This window comes from Petaurus breviceps, unplaced genomic scaffold (genome assembly GCF_028583685.1).
Source record: "Petaurus breviceps papuanus isolate PSGF00001 unplaced genomic scaffold, PetGlider_PUasm1.0 188, whole genome shotgun sequence".
Lineage (NCBI taxonomy): Eukaryota > Metazoa > Chordata > Mammalia > Diprotodontia > Petauridae > Petaurus > Petaurus breviceps.
The window spans coordinates 12,989,658-13,013,316 of record NW_027185804.1 but is presented as its reverse complement, the minus strand read 5'-3'; the positions used below and the strand labels follow the sequence as shown (position 1 = coordinate 13,013,316).

The following is a 23,659-nucleotide window of genomic DNA, read 5'->3' as shown; positions in this document are numbered from 1 at the left end:
CAATTCCCTGCCAAAAGCAGCATTATATTTACAAGGGGACAGCTAGGGGGTACAGAGCACTGGACTTGGAATCAGTAAGATTCATCCTACTTACTAGCTGGGCAAGTCACTTAACCCTCTCTACCTCAGTTGCTCATTTGTAAAATGATATGGAAAAGGAAATGGCAAAACCACTCTAGTATTTTTGTCAAGAAAACCCCAAATTCAGAAATGTCAGAAATGACAGAAACAACTGAACAGCAAGAATTAATTTAAGGCATAGATGGAGCACTAGCTCTGAAGTCAGGAAGACCTGAGTTCAAATCTAGCCTCAGATACTTACTAGCTATGTGACCCTAGGCAAGTCACTTAACTCCAATTGCCTCTCAAAACAAAAAACAACCAAAAAAGAAAAGAATTAGTTAGGAATCCATCTTCTGTATAAAGCCTGCCCAATCCCACCCCACCCACCAGGCCAAGGAACACATGACTACCAGTCAAGTATTCCACTGAATAAATTCTAGTTCTTCCCCCTTTTATTATACAAATCTGCCCCCCCCCCTTCCACGAATTCTATCATGGGGTCTTATTTCTTTCTTCTTTCTTAGACTAAACATAATAAATCTAATATTCTTTCTCCCACTATAATCCTTCAAATATTTAAAGATCAAAATCAAATCCCTTAAGATATCCCTTAAATCCCCTGCTAAATCAGTCCTTGCTTCCTTTAAATTACCCTCAGATACTGTGGTCTGACTCACCTATGATTAAATTCCACTTTCTCAGTGATCCCTCCTCAAAGGTAGTGCTTGGCCCCCTCCCCATTTCTTGGAAAAGTAGATGGGGATAGAGTAGGCAATACTGCATATGGGCTGTTTTTGATAAGTGATTGGTTTTGTTTATTGTTTTCTTATCTTTATTTCTTCTTCTTTATTATAAGACTGGCTCTCTGGGAGGGGAAACACAAGGGGTCCATTGAAAAATGTAGGGTATATCATGATAAAAGATGTCAATAAAATTTTATATAAAATAAAAAACCCCTGGTGCCTAGAACTAAAAGAATAAAAAGAGAGAGGTAAAGAGAGTAATATGGTGGTGGAATATATTAGTCCCAAATATACAAACATACATATTTTTACTATCTTGTTTGTTTGGAGAGGCTACTGAGGGAATTGCAAACTGATTTGAAATTGTTTAGCTAACAACAGACTTACCAGCTCATTAACTATTGGGGGAGGGAGTGAAGGAGTATAATTTAGGTCATTGCTCAACAAGCACCCTCTGGTGCTTTGAGATTTGCTCCATTTAATCTAGAACATTTTAGCCAAATCCCTGCTGCATTCATCACCTACTGACCTTTGCCAGGTTTAATCCCCATGCCTGAATGTATTGGTTCCTCACTGTCTTTTCTTCCAATCCCTAGTTTCCTTCAAGGCTTAGGACAAAAGTCAACTTGACATTTGGCCCCCTAGGAATCTATAGGTTTCAGATAACTTGGGGTCCCCTCTGCAGATCCCTTGAGGATCCGTGGACCCCAGGTTAAGCAGCCCTTAGAACTCTAGGGAATATGTCACATTACTTTCAGCCTGTAAATTCCAATATCCTACTGTAATACAATAAAATACCAAAGACAGTCTAGACACAGACCTGGTCCACCCTCAGGAAGTGTTGCCTGGTCACCTTTAGGTAGCCCAAATTTTATCAGCCTGTACTCTCTGTACTTTTTATTTCCACCACCCTCTCCCCACCCAACAAATCACAGGAATGCACAAAGCCATTGTTTTAACAAGGCAGGCAACTATTCATTAAAAAAAAAAAAAACACCCACTCTCTTGGTTTGGCTTTTAAGTAATAAATAAAAAAAAAAAATCCTAATCTAGATCAGACCACAACAGCCGGTCAGAAAATCAGTCAGAGAAAGGCCTTTTTAAAGCAAGAAAAATGTAAACAGATACTTCGGCAAAGACTTACTCAGCCACTTGAGGAACAGTACTTTCAACTATATTTGGTATGAGCTCTTTCTACCCTAGGATTCAATCCAACTCCATTATAAAGAAATCTAGTAATAAATGGTAATACAGTATTTCTAAAGGAAACATTTTACAAAGTGCCTGACGTTCTAGCATGACAGCACCCTCCTGGATGTCTGCCTGCCTCAAGTCACTTTCCTGATGCCTAGTCCCCTTCCCCATATTATATGATTGGCTGTTGTCTTCTCAGAGAAGACCAAAATGATATCATCAGGTTGGAGTCAAAGTACAGCATGTCTGATTGTGACTGATCAGACCAATATGAGCTCAGAAGGCTCTACCACCACAGGTTGGGCCCAAATAGTCTGCATGAACATTTGGGGCAGGTTCTTTAAATGTGTGCATCTCACTTTTTTTTTTAGTTACTTCAATTCTGCTTTGCCTATACAGCACAGTGCCTTTTTTGATGCAGGTACTCGATAGTGGGTAATCATCTGCCTGTGTCTCTCATATCACACAATCAGTTCCAAAGTTCTTATAGATAATAAATGTTCCCCAAGGTTCTCTCCTTGATCTTATCACTGCATCATGAAAGTCCTTATAGGCCATCTGGTCCAAGCTCCTCATTTTATAGATAAGGAAACTGAGCAGAGAGGGGAGGGGCAAGTGACAGGACTTGTGTGACCCCAAATTCCAGACCCTGAACTCTTTCTACTATAGGTCCCTGTAGGGGGAGCAGAGCCAAGATGGTGGAGTATTATAGGACCGTGTCTCCTTTAATAAATGTTTGATGAACTAAACTTCTGAACCCTAATGCTTCCTAGAGTCACTATCCCATATCTTCCCTCTGTAACATCCACTTCAATAGAATCTCTCACAGATACAAGATTCAGTAGGATCTTAAAGTGATTATGGACTGGACTCTTAAAATTACCAATCTAAATGAGGAATCTGAGGAGATAGAAAGTTCAACTGTCCTTCTGGAGAGACTGTTAACTGCCATGGTTGAAAAGGACAGAGAACAGGATTAAGAGAGCTTATTTCCTAAGACAAATAGGTTTAATCCTTTTCTTTCAAAGAAATATGAAGAGAATTCTTAAGAAAAGACTTCAATTGGTATCATGAGAGAATCAAATGATAGGTCTATGTTTCCAGAGTTTAGGTAAGTAAGTAATTATAGTGCCAGCTACAAGAGACTTCCTATTATCTTTCTCAGAGTTGATACATGATAAATTTAGGAGTTTGTTTTACTGTTGATGACATTTAGGAAAATAGCATGGTGAGTAACCTTAATGTAATCTCATAGGTAAGCTGTTTGACAGGAGCAGAAGCTTTATGGGGGAAAAGGTTTCTCCAATTCACTAAATAAATAACATAAAAATATACTAATAAACAATAGGGTTATGAACTAGAACTATGATTTCTTTGATATAGTAAACTCCCAGATGATGAAACTCCCTCTACAGACTCCAGTCAGCACTTTCTCTGCAAACTTAGTCTTAATCTTGAATACAGTTGTGTAGCAGCAAGCACCCCAGTGTTCCCAGGGTCGCTGCCACCACAGATCTGACTTAGATCTGCTTCGATAAAGGAAAGCAACTCAAAATGGGTTAACAAGCTTACTTTAACCAATCAAATATGTATCGTTTACCTAGTTCAGGGGAAAAAGGTCAGCACCCCGAAATTCAGAATATACAGAAAGAATTATCAAGACAGAGAAACAGATCAAGTAGACAGATTTCCAAACTGTCCAACCATTACGTCCATACCAAATCAACATCTGGGTTTTTCAAAGCCGAGGGGGGGCTCTCAACAACGGCTTCCCAGAATCCAGATCAAATCACAGAACACTTCTCAAAGTGAGCCCCAAAAACAAAGCTACACATCAGGGCTTATATAGCCTTCTCCTGGCTCAGAGAATGTAACAACCTTATTGACTCACTGGCCAATCAAGAAGTATCTACTGAAAAACAAGCCTCCCACCCCAGGCTCCAGGTGCACTTTAGCCTAGGGGCAGGGAAGATCTTAAAAACTTACATTCCCATTACAAGTTGTCCCTTCCACATTGTAACTTCCCCGTGACAGTTTTGATACATTGTGGATCAGCATAAGAAATTAAATGGGGAATTTCAAAGTTTCGAAACTCAAAAATGTATAAAATACATGCATAGTATTATATAATATCAACCAAATTTGATAATAAGGTACTGTAAACACCCCATAGAAGAAAAAGGAAAAAAAATCAGACTTCTTCTCTGGTACAAAGTGAAGACCAAAAAATTTGATGCAGATTTTCCATATTGCATAGACACTATACTTCTAACCCCAGAGATGTGGAAGAGAAGAGTGTACTTCCCTACAGCACTTGCCCAAAATCACAGAATTATTAAGTGTCAGAGAATTTCAAAAAAAAAAATAAGATTTAATAAATTGAGGCAATTGATTAGAAATGGTGCATTTCTTGTCATTAAAAAGGAGACATCAAAACATACTCAATGATTGCCTTAGAAACTGGGATAATAATGAAGGGAAATGAGACAGTAGCAGGTAAGGAGAGTTGTGATCACCCCATGCAGACTACGTGCTGAGGAGTAACCCTAACCTCTACTTCATCTCTTCTTATCTTTTTTTCTATCTGTAGCCTCTCCCTTGGCAATATTATTTCCTCTCTCGTCTTTAATAACCTCTTCTTGGTAGATGCCTCTCACATCTCTTTCTCCAACATTAGCATCTCTTCTGAACTCCAGACCCAAATCTCCTATCACCCACAAAACATTCCACCATCACCTCAAATTGAGCGGAATAAAATTGAACTCAACTGTCCCCCACCCCCCCCCCCCAAATCTGTTTCTCCTGGATTCACTATTTTGAGCTGTAGGACCACCATTAATGAGTCTAACATATTCACAACAATGAGGTAATATTTGAATGAAAAGTAGGAAATTTACCAAGCTGATGTGTACAGCCCCTCTTCACTACATACCAGGGAAGGGAAGGGGAGGGAAAGGAAATCAATATTTCTATAGTACTTACTAGCCAGGCACCGTGCTAAACACTTTACAACTATCTCATTTGATTGTCACATTTTACAACTGAGGAAACTGAAACAAACAGAGGTTTAAGTGACTTGGCCAGGGTTGAATAGCTGGTAAATGTCTGAGGTTCTATATTTACTCAGGAAAACAAGTGTTCTTGACTCTCGGTCTGGTACTCTTCTCACTGTGCCACCTACCTGCCCCAATAAACATAACTCGTATAGTGCTTTAAGATTTGCAAGGTGCTTTATAACTATTATCTTATTTGGTCCTCACAACAACCCTGGCTATTATAAGCCGCATTTTACATCTAAAGAAACTGAGGCAGACCTAGAGGTTAAGGGCCTTGTGCAGGGTCACACAGCTAGGGAGTATCTCAGGCTGGATTTGAACTCTGGTCTTTCTTACTCCAGGTCCAGAACTCTTACTCACTTTGCCACTTAAGCTCAGGCTCCCATCATCTATAGCGTAATCCTTATCCAATTTACCTCACAAGGCTGCCAAGGGGACTAGATGGGATACAAAGCACTTCGTAACATAAACAATGTAAACAGGAGTTGTTATTTAGTGTCTATGGCCCCGTTTTGACACATCTTGGAAGGTGCTCTTAATAACTCCCTTGGGAGCCGAACACCGCCCTTTCATTTTTTTTACCAAGAGTGAAGAAGGACCCTTGATCCAACCCCATTTCTTACACTATTTTCCTATAGCCAGAGGTGTATATATAAAGGACAGCTAGCATTAGGGGTGATAAAAATAATAGTAATGATGACAACAGGCACATATATAGCACCTTAAACCTGGACTTGAGTGCTTTATGAACATTGTTTCATATGAGCCCCAAACAACTCTAAAAAGTAGACACTTAGGGGCAACTGGCTAGTGCAGTGAATACAGCACCGGCCCTGGACTCAGGAGGACCTGAGTTCAAATCTGGCCTCAGACCCTTGACACACTTATTAGCTGCGTGACCTTGGGCAAGTCACTTAAGCCCAATTGCCTTGCCTTGGCTTCCACTCTCCAAAACAAATGAACAAAAAAAAGTGGTAGACACTTACGGTATTATTGTCATCATCCTTGTATAACAGACTAGGAAACTGGGACTCAAAGAGTGACTTGTCTATGGTCAGCTGGCTAGTAAGTGCTGAACTCAGTACTTCTTACTTCAGATGTCAAGTCTGTTTCACTTGGGCCTGGAGTATACTCTCCAGTTATGGAACACAATAAATGAACGAATGAGTGAACAAAAAAATAAATGGATGAATGAATGAACAAATAAATAAATAAATGGATGGGTGAATGAACAGATAGAGAGATAAATAACGCAACGAGACCTTCAATTACATAGAACTCATAAAGTACTTCTATCTGTATCATCTCACTGAAACTATTCACCACCTCCAGGAGGCAGGCAGGGCAGGAATCAGCTTCCCAATCTTTCCCAGGAGCAAACAAGGCCAAAGAACTTGTCAATATTCATAAGTAATAAATGGCAGACCTTCTTCCTTCTCTCCCCCTCCACCCCCCATGCACACTGTAGAGATGGCCTAAGTGCAGGACTTTATTTTGGCCTTCATTTTGATGGTTCCAATGATCTCAGTGGTACTATCAAACCTTGAACAAGTATACATCATAATTTATCCATCAATGCCTTCTCATTCAGGGTGATTTTTGTCCAAGTTTTCTCATGAATCCTTTTTCAAAGGATTAACCCCCAAAGCTATTGGCCTTCCTCTAGTTTTTTCAAAATATATACAGTTCTAAACCTTCAAGAGATACATGCCAATAATGGCATGGTCCGGGGTGGCCAGGTGGCACAGTGAGTAAGAACCCTGGCCCCAGTGTCGGGAGACCTGGGATCGGTTCCAGCCTCAGATACTTGGCACCCACACAAAATAACTGGCCTTGTAACCTTGAGCAAGTTACTTAACCCTAATTGCTTAAAAAAATAATAATAATGGCATGGTCCTTGACTTTTTATTTAAAAAATAATCTTTAAAATTATATCAACCGTTTTAAAAAATAATATAGAGGTCCTTTTGAAAAATCTAAGTAATATAATCTAATTTAAAATAATAATACAAAGTAGAAAACCATGGAGGGCACAATAGAGATGAAGATTTCCGAATCAGGCAATCAAATCTCAAAATCAAACACATGTAATAATATTTTGCTGAGGACAGGCCCACTCAATTTTTCTGGCTATGTGGTATTCATGCAATGTCAAGACATTTAGAGCAAAGTCCCTAAATATTGGATGGATCTATAGAAGACTCAAAGAACATAGACAAGAGTTGACATGTAAGAAAAGGCCTATATTGGTTGAGAATTGCATTTTTGAAGGCAATATCCACATTGATGAGATCACATCATGAAAGGGTGGTTGTGCCTTCTTCCCTTGGTAGATTTCAGGGAAGCACAAAATAATAGCGCTGTAAGGACCATTGGAAATTAATCCTAACATTTAAGCTACCACAATTTTAAACTGCACTAAGATTTTGGGACATCTTAGATGTAGTTCTTTTAAACTCTTGCATTTTGGGTGGGGGAGAACAGAAAATAGAAATCTTAACTCGTCTGGCTGACTAAAATCCTATCTGTTGGCCATCCTTATTCAAAAATGAACCTTTTGGTCATTGCAAACAATGGGGGAAATTATGATTTTCAAAAACAGCTTGCATAAGGAGCAAAAATTCTCCTAATGCCTCATCCACTATCTTATTAATAGGCTGGAAAAAAGGCTTTAGAAAGAAAAATTATGGGGCAGCTATGTGGTGTAGTGAATAGAGCACTGGCCCTGCAGTCAGGGGGACCTGAGTTCAAATTTGGACTCAAGACACTTTTAACACTTACTGGCCATGTGACCTTGGGCAAGTCACTTAAGCCCAATTGCCCTGCCTTCCCCCCTCCAAAAAGCAAAAAGAAAAAAAAAAGAAATAAAGATTATACCACATTCATGACGACTATAACTTTCAGATGTCTACACCTTGGGAAAAGAGGCTATTATATGAATAATTAATAAAGTGGGGAGGGGAATAAAACAGGTCTGACATTACCCCGATCATAAGATTGAAAACTTAGATTTCAAAGAGACCTTGGAGGTCAGCAAGCTACTCTGTCTCCTTTTACAGTTGAGGTGAATGAAGCCTAGAGAAGGAAAATGACTTGGCCAAGGTCACACAGGTAATAAGTAGAAAAGCTGGGCTTTGAACTCAAGTTCTCTGACTCCAAATCCATCACAAGAAGCCAGAATGTTTTGTTTTGGTTTGTTTGAGGAAGGGGAATTTTCAAGTAGTTTTATCTCAGTGTGAAAAGTGGCAGCAGACACAATAGATCAGTGGACTCTAACCTATTAATAGAACTGAATTCATCGAGCCTAGCAAATCCCACTGAAATGAATATGGGTTTGGGGGTGTGGCTTGCCATACAGCACCTTCTAAAAATAGGAAGGGAAAGGAGTGTCTCTGGGTAGCTAATTCTTAAAGACTTGGTTTTGATTAGTTAGTTAAATATTTTAGAAGTCAACCCAAGTATCTTTTTATGAAACTGATACAAATTCAAGAAATAAAAGATGATTATCCACCAGTCACCAGAACCAGGACTCAACATTTGTAGGCCCTCTCAAGGTCTAGAAATTGTTTCTCCATTTATAATTGTCCACTAGAGGCTGTGACCTTCCACATTTGTTCAATACCACAAAACTCTGTCCTTGGCACACAAGTTTCTGGCATTAAACACCTTAATTAAAAAAAAAAAACTAAACATTTTTGTTTGCTTGCTTTTGGGGCTTTTTTGGAAAGGCAATCAGGGTTAAGTGACTTTCCCAGGGTCACACAGCTAATGAGACTAGATTTAAACTCAACTCCTCCTGACTCCAGGCCCTATGCTTTATCCGCTGCACCCCCTAGCTGCCCCTTCACTTATATTTCAACAAAAGGCAACATTAAGAAATTCCTGAAATGCCCTCTAGGTGTTGTGCCCTAATTGAATTAGATTCTGACTCTGCCAGCATTCTCAATATTTCCCATATTACATTTATTCTAAAAGGAGACGAGTCATTTGGGTACTGTATATGGAACCTCCATTCTCTATGTTCTCTATAACATTGCTAATGGCCAGTTAAAAGGTTGCAATTCAATTCAATGCAACAAATATTTATTAAGGGCATACGATATACCAGGAAATTTGCTAAGACTATGTCTTCCTTATAGTATGGGCGAGGGGGTAAGGAAGTGGGGGAAAAAGAGACACATGTCCATAGGCAAATAAACACAACATACAGACAAAATAATTGCAAATATTTTCAAAACAAAGAGAACATTCACTCACCATGGATTGGAAAAGGCTTCCTATAGGAAAGATGTGGCACCTGTCCCACATCTTGAAGAAATTTAGGGATTCTGAGAAGTAGAGGCGAGGTGAAACTATAGCCTGTCTTTGGCACATGATATATCCTAATTATGGGGTTGGGAGGCATCCAGGCAAAAACAAAGATACAATGTCATGTATTGAAACCACTCTACTGGAAAGACACAGATAAACTGGCTTCAGATTCTCTTCCTGTCATTTTACCCATGTGATCTTCAGTGAAACAATTCAGTTCTCTAGGTCTCAGTTTCCTCATGTAGAAAATGAGCACATCAGTCTAGATGGCCTTTATTTTTGCTTCCAGCTCTAAATTTACTTCTAAAAGAGAGTAGAAAGCTTACTTTTAAAAGCAAGTAGAGAGAAGCCTATCAATGAAAGGCAATTAGGGTGTATCATTTAGGGAGCTCCCACTTGGTTTGGGAAGATCTAACATTTTAATGATTTCTATGGATTATCATCTATAAATTCATTGATAGGATTCTCTCTACTCTTTCAAAAGTAAGCTTTCTACTCTCTTTAAAGAATAAGCAAATCCAAAGTTTCCTATTGTCATGTAACTTGTATATCCTTATGTCTATTAGAACAACATTAGTCTTCAGGAACATTAAGATCTATTTGTGTTGGCCTTTAGTTTCCTCATCTATCAGATGAGGGGGTGAAGAGCCACGTTCTCAGCTCACTTCCAGTTTAGATATCATCAATGGTTCTTCTCCTTGCTCCAGTTTGTAACAGGGAGACACAGGTGTGAATATCTACTTCATTCATGGAAGTAAGGAAACTGTAGGGGCAGTTAGGTGGCCCAGTAAACAGAGTGCCAGGTCTGGAGTCTTCAGGGAGACTCCTCTTCCTGAGTTCAGATCTGGCCTCAGAAAGGTCCTAGCTATATGACCCTGAGCAAGTCACTTAACTCTGTTTGCCTCAGTTTCCTCATCTGTAAAATGAACTGGAGAAGGAAATGGCAAACCATTCTAGCATCTCTGCCAATAAAACCCCAAATAGGGTCACAAAGAGCCAGACATGACCAAACCAAATCAACGACAAGAAGAAATAAACAGTAGTTTGTAAAGTACTTTTAATAAAAAAGCACACTGAACTTCCATTACTCTTCAGGTGAAGGGGCGACCGCATGAGTGAAATTCCAAGATAAATACCTTCATCAAACTTTCATTAAACTGTTATTAAGAAATTAGGGCCTTTCAGAGAGTTGAATTAGGTAAACCACATACCCTATGAATGTGCTTAATAATTTCCTCATAAACAGATAAAAATAAAGCTTATTCCAGCCTAAACATATTTTTAAAAAAAAGGCCCAAATTCCAGATGACAAGAGCCTGGGGGTTTTAGTGGACTCCAAGCTGAACATGAGTCAGCCAGCTGTGAGCTGGCAGGCAAAAATGCTGACAGGAACTTGTGCTATCTGGAGAAAGGCAAGAGTCCCAGGAATGAGGAGGTGATTCTCCCATGGTACCGTGCCTCTGGTCACGCCCCATCTACAGTAGTGTGTTCAGGTCTCAATACCATATTTTAGGAATAACATTAATATGCAGGAGAGTTCCCAGATGAGGGCAGCCAGGAGGGTGAAGAACCTCAAGTTTAGGCCATAGGGGAAGAAGTTAAAAGAGAAACCACTTAACCTAGTGAATACCAGACTTAGGGGAGGGATGGGGAGGTGCTGCCATGTGGAAGAGGGATTAGATTTGTTCTACATGGTGTGCAGGAGGGGTGGGGGGGGGGGGGCAGTAAATCTATGAGCACTGGAAAGTAATTTGGATTTAGAGTCAGAGGATTTCAATTTGAATCATGCTTTTGTTACTTAAGGGCAACTAGATGGCACAAAGAACAGGGCCTGGAGTCAGGAAGACTCATCTCCCTCAGTTCAAATCTGGTCTCAGACACATACCAGCTGTGTGACCCTGGAAGAGTCACTTAACCCTGCTTGCCTCAGTTTCTTCATCTGTAAAATGAGCTGGAGAAGGAAATGGCACTCTAGTATCTTTGCCAGGAAAGCCCCAAATGGGGTCAAAGAGTCAGACACAACTGAAAATAACTGAACAACAACAACATTATTGCTTCTTATGGGAGTCACTCTACCCTTCTGGGTCCTCTTTCCTCGCCGGTAAAATGAGGGGGTTGAACCAGATGCTCTGTGAGGTCCCTCTCCACCTCTAGATCTATGACACTATATAAAACAGTTGTGCAACTCAAAACCAAGTCCCTGCAGACCCATATTAACATAAAAAACCACAAATTCACATTGCTTGTGTTGTACTGTATTTTTATTTATTGTTAAACATTTCCCAATTATATTTTAATCTGGTTCCCGAGTACTTGGGAGTCTTACTGAGGAGTCTGACACCTCTTCTGTATATACAACATTGATCTAAGGAAAAAAATTCTCAATAATTAGAATTGTTTAAACAATGGATAGGGCCTATGTTCCCTCACTACAGATTTTTCTATGGAAGCTGAAAGACTGATAACTTGCCTGAGATATGCATTGTAGATTGTACATAAATAACCTATATCAAATTGCTTGCTGTCTTGGGGTGGAGAGGAGAGGGAGGGAGGGAGAAAACTTGGAACTCAATTTTTTTTTTAAGGAATGTTAAAAATTGGGATATATATCCTAGAGGGGATTCATGTGTTCAGATCCCTTCCTTCTGTGATTCTGTAAATGAACTTGGTTACATTTCTCCCATAGCAATCCCTCCCAGAAACATTTCTGGTCATATCTTCTTAGCCATATGTCCCTGGCATCTGAGGAGCTACATTTCATTATTACTTACAAGTAATCTGAACTGTTGGTAAACACGTGGAAGCAAATGTGTCAGTGTGTCAAAGATGGAATTTCTAAACCGTTTTAACAGAGGTCTGTGTAGCTTCAAATTGTTTTGGTATAGGATATATTATCTCATAATTTCTGAAATGTTGTAATACATATTGCAAGAGAAGGAAACAAAATATTTTTAAAAAATAAAAATGCAACACTGATATTCACAGGATTAAGTACAGAGAAGCAATGTAGCCTAAAAGTTAGGTGTCCAAACTTGGAATCCAAAAGATCTGGGTTCAAGACCTGCCTTTCACACATATTTGCAGGTGCCACAAGCAAATTACTTAACATTCCCCAGATTACTCTAAGAGGATATGTTTCAGACAGGATGGAGCTGGGGGGGGAGGGGGGAAGGGGGAGGATTTCCACAATATGTTTCCTATGTTGATGAAATCACAGGACTGTACTACAGAGGAGGAGAGAGAGAAATAGAGTACAAGGAAGCATGGGTTCTAATCCTGAATCTGCCACCAACAGATGTCAGACTTTCTGCAGGTCACAATCTCTGTGGGCCTCAGTTTCCTCATTTTTAAAATATATATCATATATATTTTATTTTTAATTTGTGGAATAAAACAAGCATTTCCATAACATAGTATAATAAAAACAATGATGGCACATTAAACTGCAAATCTATTATGTACAACTTGCTATTCTTTTAAAATATGCAATAAGCTTATCATGTAAATTTCTTTTTTCTCCCCTTTCCCCCCAGATGGCTACCATTACATACAAATAAGTGCATGTATATATACACACATATATATGTAAAATTATTTTATACATAGTTCTATTTATCAGTTCTTTCTCTGGGTGTAGATATTATGTTTCTTCCTATATCCTTTATAGTTATTCACTCAAAGTCATTCTAAAAATATCGCTGTTAGTGTATACAGCGTTCTCTTGGTTCTGCTCATTTCACTCCAATATTTCATGCAAGTCTTTCTATATTTTTCTAAGATCACTGAGCTCATCATTTCTTACAGCACAGTAGTATTCTACCACAATCATATACCACAACTTATTTAGCCATTCCTCAGTGAGTTTCCTCATTTTTAAAAAAAGGGGTTTAAATTCAGTATATACATTCTACAGCTTGGTTGGGTGCTAGACAATGTCAAAAGGCCTGCATTCAAACCCTATAGTTCTAACACTTACTAGTTGTATGATACTGAGTAAATCTCATAATCTCATGAATCCCACTGTGAAAACAGGGTTATTGTAAGGAAAGCCCTTTAAAGCTACATCCAAATGAGAGTTCAAAGGTCCTTTTCAACTCAGGCATTTTATGATTCAATTGGTAACATAGGCTCATTAATTTCTCACAATCCCAACTTTCTTACCTTTCAGTTCAGTAAAGCAAGGCATATCATATCTAAATGAAAAGGCTCCCATGAGAATATAGGTGAAAGCATTCCGAAGGCAGTCTGGTGAAAAGTTAGTATAAGTTCTAAAATTTCTGTTTTAGAGCAACAAGGGAATCGTAAACATCTTCTAGCCCAAAAGTTCTCACACTTTCTGCTCTCAGGACCTCTTTAAACTGTTAAAAAGCATTGAAAACCACAAAGAACATTTGCTTATGTGAGTTACACCTGTCAATATTTACTATGTTAGAAATTAAAATGGATCATTTCAAAAATGATTAATTCATTTAAAGATAATAAACCTATTACATGTTTAAAATTATATTTTTATGAAAAATAACTCAAAGATAACAAACAACAAAAAATAGCTAGGAGAATGGCACTGTTTTACATACTTTTGCAAAGCTCTTTAATGTCTTAGCTTACTAGAAGACAGCTAGATTCTTCTACCTGCTTCGTATTCAATCTGTTGTGATGTTGTTTTGATTGAAGTACATGAAAAAAATCCAGCCTCACAGAGATATGTAGCAGGAAGAGAGAGGGGGCATTTTAATAAGCAAATAATGGCTTATTATGGAAATAGTTTGGGCCTTAGAGACACCTTAGGATCCACACTTTGGGTTATCACTGATATCGTCCACAGAGAGTAAGGAGCAAAGTCAAAATCTGAACTCAAATCATCTGACTCCAAATACAGATCTCTCTCACAAGATCAAATCCTAACTCTTGTCACTAAAACTTAGGTAATTCACATCTCTGGTCTCAGTTTCCCCTTCTATAAATAAGAAGGATGGACTAAAAGGTCTCTTCCATCTCTCTATTCCATGACACAGTACTGGTAAGTGGATAATAATACACCTCAAAAAATGATCATCTGTCAGGTCCCCCAAGTACACCATCTTACCTCCCATTTCAAGTAACAGAAATCTGAAACTGGCAACAAATTTAGATTTTATTTTGTGGTGGGTGCGTTTTATCTTAGAAAGGCTTTGGGGGGGGGGGGGGAAGAGAGGTAATTTCTGCTTCTACAAACTTGCCAGAGATATAAAACCTCAAATGTCTAAGCACATTAACACTATGTAGGGGAAACTGAGGCCCATAGATGAAAAAGCAGTTTGTTCAAGGTCACATAAGAAGTTCTAGTGGAAGATCCAGGACTAACATAGAAAAGTAGAAAGCGTACAGGACGAGGCATCAGAGGACCTGGGCTGGGTTGTGACCTTAGACAAGTTGAAATGAAAAACACCCCAGTTTTAGAGGCAGAGGATTTGGGTTCCAATCTTGGCTACATAACTTACTACCTGTGTAAACTTAAACAATCACAATTTCTCTGTGCCTCAGTTTCCTTCCTCATAAATTGAAGGGGTTGGACTAGCTGACTTCATGATACTCTCCTAGTTCTTCTACATATCTGATTTCTCCTCAGTCTTTACTGCTTTTTCTTCATTCCTATTAATGCCCTCCTAATCCATCAATCACGGGTGTATCTCAAGGCTCTGTCTAGTATCATCTCTTCTCCTTCTACCACTTGAAGACAATATCAGCCACCAAATGTTTAATTATCATCTCTATGCATCCTGGGACTACACCAGCCCAGGTTTCTTTCCTGACCTCCAGCTGAACATCACCAATGGTCTACTGTACATTTCGACCTGGATGAGCCATAAATATCTCAAACTCAAAAACATATTCCAAAACAGAGCTCCTATTTTTGTCCAAAAATCTGTCCCTCATCCAAGGTTACCTAATTCTGTTGAGGAAACACCCACTATCCTTCTGGTGTCTCAAGATTTGCCCTCTACAGTTCCTTATTCTCCTTCCCCCAATGTTTCCAAACAATGATCAAATCTTGCCATTCCTTCCTTCACAGCAACTCTTATTACATCTTTCCCCTTCTCATTGCCCACATTAGCCTTCATCACCCCTTTCCTGCACTATTGCAATATCCTCCAGCTTGGTCTCTCTGCCTCAAGTCTTTCCCCCCACTCCAATCTATCCTCCAAAAAGCTGGTAAAGTAATTTTACTACAGGATGAATCTGACTATATAACTCCCTTCCACAATTAATTCCAATGGTTCCCTACTGCTTTAAGAATAAAATACGATCTCTTCTTTATGGTATTTAAACCGCTCACAAGCTAGCCCCAACCAATTTTTCCAAACTCATTGTACATTACCCCATTCTTATATTCAATGATGCAAGCAAATTGTCCTTCTCTCTGTCTCTCACCCCAGAACAGCCCATTTCCCATCTCTGTACTTTTGTCCAGGCCATGCCCTATACCTAGAATGTACTCCTTCTTCTTAGCTCTGCTCCACAGAATGCCTCACTTCCTTCAAGTCTCAATCCAAGCACAACTTTTCCCTCTTCATCCCTAAGCTCTTTGTGTGTTTATTATTTTGCTTTGCATTTATTCTGCACATAATCCCTTAAAAGCATGAAATTGTTTCATTTTTTCTCCTTGTATCCCCAGTGCAAAGAAGAAATGTTTGTTGTCTGACTGGACCAGATGGCTCCTGCGGCCGCTTCTGGCTCTGGATCTCTGGTCCTAAAATACGGGTTCTTCTTGGTGCTCTTAGTTCTGAGACTGTTTTTAAAAAAAAAAATGATGATATAAGATCAATTTCTTCACCAAAGCCTTCATCACAAAACTAGATGAGGCACCAGGCTTCAGTCACTCTAGCTCTAAGACTAACACCCTGTCTGTGGTGACCAGATTTTAAGTCAACAGCTGAGTCAGTTTCTTGTTGTGGCTGGCTTCTCTTAGAACTTCCTCCAGGATACTTAGGAGACCTCTTTTTATCACCATTCTACAGACTAGGGAAGTAAGTGGCCAACCATTTCCTTCAGTTCATGGAAATAAAAGGTCAACCATTTCCCATTTCATCTATCCCAAGGCAATAAGGGGCAAACCAGTTCTTGGGAGTCAAACATGAGCTAACTGATGATATCACCTCAATTAACAAAAAATTTCTATTTTTCTCCTACTTTCTCTCTCTCTCTCTCTCACTCACATTCTCTCTCTCTCTCACTCACATATACACACACACACACAGTAGTATTGGTAGAAAAATTTAAAGTACTCAATAATAATAATCTCAATGCAGCAATAAGGCAGTGAGTTGCCCAAGTAATAGCAGGTCTAGAATTTGAACCTGATCCTCTGATTCCCAATGCAGCATTCCTTTCATTGCACTGTGCAGCCTCTTTTGTGATCTTCCTAGCACCTACATGAATGTTCTGCTTGTATTCGTAGGAAAAAACTAGAGGCAAAGAGGAAAATTTAGATTTGATGTTGGAGGAAAAAAAAACCTGCCTGACGATTAGTGCAATCCCAGAGTGAATGGACCCCCATAGGAGTTAGCAAGCTCATCTCATTGATGGTCTTCCATCAAAGAATGGGTAGCCAATGTGTACAAGAATAATTTTAACAACTAACCATTAGACTAGATGGACCTCTGAGCTTCCTTCCATATCTATGATTCTGTGCCTCTGTGACATGCTCTGAAGACTTCAACTTGATTATATGATACAATGCTTGGCGTGGGTACACTCTGCCTGTCCGTTAACCACAGATGTTGTTTTTACTCCTCTTTTTTCCTTCCCCCTCCCCAACACCTTCTTATAGTCTATGCCCATGAACAAGTAGTGAGGGAAAAGTGGGGACAGAAGTCATGGCTCTTCCAATTTCTCCTCCTCCTAAAACACATTAGATTACTCAGCTACTAAAGTTCACTGTATTACTAATCTGTTTTTTTTTTTCACCCCACTCCACAAATAATAGAAGTAGAGATTCAGGCAAGAAAGGAATGCTGGTGGCAATGTCAGTACTGGTGAAGGTGAACACAGGCAAGAAACAGGTGTGCTGAAAGCATCCCAGGAGAGTTTTTAGAAAGCATGCTGAGAGGGAGCTGGTTGACTTCAATCCACAGAAAATGTAAGATGAAGTACAGGATACACTCTCACCATTTATTAATCCTAATAAGTAAAACCAGACCTAGGTCAAAATGACATTTTAGAGATGTATAGGAGCCCCACAACAGGTGGTAAAGATATACCAATCTATTGGGTGCTTTGGAGAAAGTACTGGTCTTGGAATCAGGAAGACCTGAGTTCAAATCCAGCCTCAGACACTTTCCAGCTATTATGACCCTGTACAAAATCCTTAACATTTATCTATCTCAGTTTCCTCAGCTATAACATGGGGAAAATAATAGCACCCACATCATAGGATTGTTCTGAGAATCAAAAATAAGTTAATATTACAAAAGGTACTAGTACACACATATTAATATCCCTTAATAACCCTTTCCCCTCCTATCAACTCAAAGAATAAACTGTCCATTACACACAGAAGGCCAGAAGCTAGACAGGATAAGCCCTGGAACTTTTAGAGCCTGGTATCTCTTCGGATAAGTTGATTATATTGAATTACTGAAAACTATTAAAGAAGAAAAAGAAATCAACCTGATCCAATTAGTCAGACCTTGGGACCATTGAAACCAAAGCAGAGAAATGTAATACTCTACAGATGAGATATAGCCAATTTCTCTAAGAAGAAGAAAGCCCCAGGAGCTGATTGCTAATTTGGCATACTTCCTCATTACTATCGTAAAAAGTGCTGCATTGATACCCTACTGATCAGCGCACCAACAAGGATAGTCGATCAGTTGATTTTTAACAGTTAGGATCCGTAGAAAAGCCCAAAGCTCAGATTTGCTATCACTCAATTTCACTCAATATCACTCAAATTTCTCATTACCTGGGGGTGGGTTTTTTTTCCCCCTTTAAGCTCAATATTCTATTGTAATTCTTTTTATTATGAAAACTTTTAGCAGCCTTGTATTTCTTAACTTATCAGGTTTTTAATAAGTGTAAAAAATACTACTCTATCGTGTTTGAGGAACTGCTTTGTCCCTGTGCTTTGAATAGAAAGAAAACCATACCCAGTACTCCACCCTTTGGGGATTCTACTTGGAGTACTGTTTTCAGTGCTGACCATCCCATTTTCAGAAATCAACAAGTTGACACTTATACAGGAGAATGACCAGGATAGCAAGAGTCCTAGAGATCATTTACACATATATCTGTATTGTGCCCATGTGTGTATACATACACATATACATGTGTATACCTATAGATGCATATATGTGTCTTCCATGTGGTCCATACATGCATGCATCTAACATATATACACATGTGTGTGTTAGCATGCTTTGAAGGAATTTAAAATATTTATCCTGGAGAAGAGAAGTCTCTGAGGTAGAGAAGATAGCATACTTGAAGTATTTAAAGGGCTGGCAGAGATGTCGTGTAATGAGGAAGAGGGAATTGGGCTTATTGCTTAGTCCCAAAGAGCAGAACCAGGAGAATTAGGAAGAACTGGTGGGGAAGTAGATTTATGGGTTAGTCAGTCAATAAGCATTTATTGACAAGAGCTAGGGATACAAATATAAAGGAAGACAATCCTTGCCCTCAAGAAACTTGGAATCTAATGGGAGAGAGGACCAGCTAGGTAGTACAGTAGAGAGAGCACTGGCCTTGCAGTCCAGAGAACCTGAGCTCAAATCTGGCCTCCAGCTCCAGTGCATGCTGGGAGAAGTCCCAGTAAGTTCATAAATCACACTGTTAGTAGGAAATAGGGAGAGGCTTGTGCTGGGATCCTCCTTATATGGAAGTTTTGGAGTTCACGGTTCTGGCCTCCAGTTGGAGGGTCCAGAGGGGAAGAGAATATTGATGAGATTTGAACTTGATACAAGGAAAAACTTCCTAACACTGGAATAGGATGTCTTAGATATGGGTTTCCCTCAGTAAAAGGTCTTCAAGGGAAGGCTAGATGATTTTTTTTTTTGGGGGGGGTATGTTGCAAAATGAAAAGAAGTTCTATAAATCACTTTGCACATATCTGAGCTCCATGGCAACAGCTATAGGGGATTCCTATGTAGGGACAGAGAATTGAATTTAAAGCTAGAAGGACCTTTCGAGGTCACATAATTGAACTCCCTCACTGTACAAGATCTGGAAACTGAGTCCCATAGGGGTTAAGTGACTTGCTCAGTGTCACTGAGGGAGTAAGTTGCAAAGTGGGATTTGAAGCTATATTTTCTCTGCCTTGAGATGCAGTTCTCTTCAGTGTTCTAGATCCCTGGTTCTTTCCAATTCAGAGAGAGATACCAGGCCTCTTTCCAAAGCTTCTGAAAACATTCCAAGACCACAACAAAGCATACATTGAGCTTTTCAGGGAGAATACCATGAACCTGAAGATTCCATACCAAATCTTTTTGCAATAATCACCACATTCCACTAAATCACCATCTTTATCTTTTTTGGAAAGCTTGTATGGTAGAGCCACAGAAAACAGGATTGAGAAAAGACCTTAAAAGGACCGAATATGTTCACAGAGGTTTAAAGGGTGAAGTGAAAACCTGCCAAAGAGTAAAAATAAGAACATACTACAGTGAACCTGACCAGGTAAGACTTTCAGGGGTACATCTCTTTTTATAAGACCTGCTTTATTTATGGTACTCCAGACAGACAAACCACATGTCCCACCCCAGTGCTGCAGCCAGGATTCCCTCACTCCCATTCTTAAGTGAGGGGGGGAAGGAAGGAACACAGTTCAGGTGGTCCATTCCCCGAAACAAGACCACCTCCTCCCCCAAGACTTCTTGAGGACATCTCCTGGAATCAACATCAGGGTCACATCCTTTCCTGAAGCAGCAGGTTTTACAGCAGCCACCGCCTGGAGAATGTGAGTGGTGCCCCCGTGTTCAGTTCTGCCCCCCACACTACTGACTCTCCCATCCTGGCCCAGGTACACAGAGCTGGGCCTCCCACCCCTCCCAGCCGTGCTCCTACCCCCGGTCCTGGCCTTCACCCCCGCCCATCCGGCCGCCTGCTCTCTCCATTACTCAGCGCTCCTCGAAGGGGGAGGCCTCCCCGCCCCACCCCGCCCTCCACCCCCATCAATGGTAGGAAGGAAGACTCTCCCTTAGAGGCTGCCCCAAAACCGCTGGAGACGAGGCTGCCCCCAGTTTCAGAGCACGGTTGGGCACATGGAGAAGGGGGCACAAACGCCTCTCCCTGAGCATTCCTGGGGGGCGCATACTGGGGCATAGAGAGGGGGCCGCTGTCCGCCCTCCAGGCCAAGGAGGACCTCAGGAGGACTCGTTCCTGGAGTCGAATAGACTTGGCTAAGCCCCGATCCTCCCTAAACTAGGCGAACCGGGCCCGACCCATGCGCTTAGCCCCAATCCCTTACTGCCTTCCCCTGTCCAGGCCCAGAGCGGCCCCACGTGGGGACCCGGGCAGCAGCTGCGGGAGCCACAGCCCAGAGAGAGAACCTAGGGTTGAGCCCAAATGGCAGCGGGAAGGAACACTAGCAGCCAGGCCCCAGGCCGCCGCGTCCCCGCCGGGGCTGGCCGGATGCTCGCCAGCTCACCACGGTCCCTGCGTCTCAGTGGACCTGAGCTCAGGGCTGGGCGGTCAGATAGGCAACCAGCCCACCCGATCTTCCCTCCCCAGGATCCGCGGGCTGGCCTGCGACCCCACCCTCGCTCCCATCCTGCCAGCCGTCCCGCTTCCCCAGGGACGGGGTAAGGAACCTACCATCCGTGGCCACCATCTCAATGAGCGTCTCGCTCCCGCGCTTGGCCAGCCGGTTCATGGCTCCGCAGTGGCCGCCCTAGGGCCCGCCCGGCGGCTGTAGCCGCAGCCCCAGCAGACGCACGGGAAAGTTTCAGAGAAGAGCCGAGACTGGGCTGGGGATCTAAGCTGGAGGAGGGGACCGCCTCCTCCCTCCTGCTGGTCTCCTCCTCCCTTCCTCTCCTCCCTCCTCCGCCTTTATTCGGCTTCGGGGATCCCCTCCTTCCTCCCCTTCTTCCCTCCCCCCTTCCCACCCAGGCTCCACTGAGGCCGCGGCAAGTCCGAGGTAGGCTCACTCCAATCAAGTTACTTTGTGTAGGAGAAGAAAAGACCGCCCCTTAAAGGGCAGCACGGCCACATACTGTCCTTGGGAGGGAGGGGCGTGGGCGTGGAGGGAGCTTCTGGGTGCCAAGAGTGGCGGGTTGCGCTTAGCTGAGTGCTGGTTGAGAAGACCCGGAGGACACAGCAGCGGCAGCAGCAGCGGCATCCTTCTTTGACTTAGGTGGGGGAGTAAATTGTGTTTTGGATTTATCCAGGAAAGGTTTTTCTTTTTTTTTTTTTAATAGCATTTATTTAGCGCTTACTGCATGTCAGGCACTAGGCTGTGCTTTTAAAAAATATCTCATTTGAAGCTACCAAAAGTTCTGTGAAGTGAGGAAACTGAGGCAGACAGTTTTAAGTGACTTGTCAAGGGTAGAAAAACTGGTGTCAGGTCGAATCTGACTCGAGGCTTCCCTACTCAAGGGAAAGCTCAGCTGGCTTTTTTCTTCGACATACAGTAGAAATGAACCTATCTAGTCTGTTGCTGTGATCCAAGACACCTCACCTCCCTCTGTCTCAGTTTCCCTATTCGTAAAATGAGAGGATTGTACTAAATGGTCTCCCAACTCAAGAGCTATAATCCTATGTTTTATTAAAAGCTCTCTGTGAACAATGAAGGGATCTAATAATAATAGCTAGCATTTAAATAATGCTTTAAGGTTTGCAAAGCACATTACAAATATTATCTTATTTTATCCTAATAACCCTAGATGTTAGATGTCATCAGTCCCCATTTTACAGATGAAATCACTGAGGCAGAGTGCTTATGCTCAAAGCATAAGAACTTGAATTAGCAGATCAGCAATAACCCTCGGGTTAGTGAACACCCAAGGGTAGTGGGAGTCTATCCACAAACATTTGTCTCCCCTCCCTCTCCCATTCTATTTGCCTACTTCCCCCTTCATTTTTGTTTCATCATAGGAAAGTATCTATGGGATTATCCATTACAACCTTATTTTGCAAATAAGGAACCTTAAGACTTTGATGTTAAGTGACTTGGCCAGTCTTATGGAACAGTAATAGTAAAATAAATTTTTAAACCCAGGTGTTCTGATTGTGAATCTATAGTTCTTTCTATTACACCACAGAGGTTTATCTCCCCACCCTTTTTTTCTCCTCTAGGCCTCCACCCTGGAAAAACCCTTAAGGTAGGTACTTTGGGCCTTGTAAAACCTAACAAGGTGGGGAATCTTCGGCCTCAAGGCCACATGTACCTTTCTAGGTCCTCAGAAGCAGTCTTTTGACTATGTTCAAGTTTCACAGAACAAATCCTTTTGTTAAGGTGACTTGTTCTGTGAAGTTTGGATTCACTCAAAAGGGTAGCACTTGAGGACCTAGAGGGCCATATGTGACTTTGAAGCTGAGGGTTCCCCACCCCTGACAGCTGTTAGTGGTTGATGGGGCAATTTCTCACCCTGGTGTTGTTGCCTTATGGCTTAGATTGTTATTTTAAAGTGTATCTCCAAGTGGTTGTAAAGCTACTTTTTGGGGGGGTCTGGTACTTCACTGTCTTTATCCATTAGATACATTTTATAATCTGTTTAGAACTAAGTTGCATCAGAAGCGCAGGGCTAGTTCACAGAACCGAAGTGGAATTTGGGAGAGCACATCCTTTTTGTTTCTAATAACATAAATTGTTTCTTTCCATTCCATTTATCCCTATTTCCACCATGTCGTTCTTTGACTCTAGTCCGCCCTTTTGCAATCACTATTACACATAAATGCTACACTAATCATCCTAAAATAAAATGCTTTTTGAAAGAATGCTGTTTCCCTGCCTTGTAATGTTCCCCTGTTGCCTACAAGAGAGGCTAGTTGGCACAATGAAAAGAATGTTGAGTGTGGGGTACAGAAAACCTGAGTTCAAATCCAGCCTCTGACACTTACCAGCTGTGTGACCCTGGTTTGCCTCAGTTTTCCTTATCTGTAAAATTAGCTAGAGAAGAAAATGGCAAATCACTCCAGAAGAGCAGCCAGGTGACAGTGCTGAGCCTGGAGTCAGGAAGACTCATCTTCCTGAGTTCAAATCTGGCCTCAGACACATACTAACTGTGTGACTCTGGGAAAGTCACTCTACCCTCTTTGCTTCAGTTTTTCATTAAAATGGGATAGAGAAGGAAATGGAAAACCACTCCAGTATCTTTG

At 41.0% G+C, this 23,659-nt stretch overlaps 1 protein-coding gene across 10 annotated transcripts in view; it reads right to left on the bottom strand.

Annotated features, from left to right (window-relative positions):
- The window catches only part of ANO5 (anoctamin 5), a 137,806-nt gene extending 116,295 nt beyond the window's left edge, over positions 1–21,511 (bottom strand). For 4 of the 10 annotated variants that reach the window (XM_069091292.1, XM_069091298.1, XM_069091293.1 and 1 more), the window contains exon 1: positions 21,158–21,509. In XM_069091292.1, the coding sequence (XP_068947393.1) occupies positions 21,158–21,215 (58 nt within the window). In that variant the 5' untranslated portion in view covers positions 21,216–21,509. Of the gene's footprint in view, positions 1–21,157 lie in introns of all 10 variants that reach the window. The other 6 variants (XM_069091291.1, XM_069091295.1, XM_069091300.1 and 3 more) reach the window with 3 other exon arrangements.
- Positions 21,512–23,659: the final 2,148 nt, after the last annotated feature.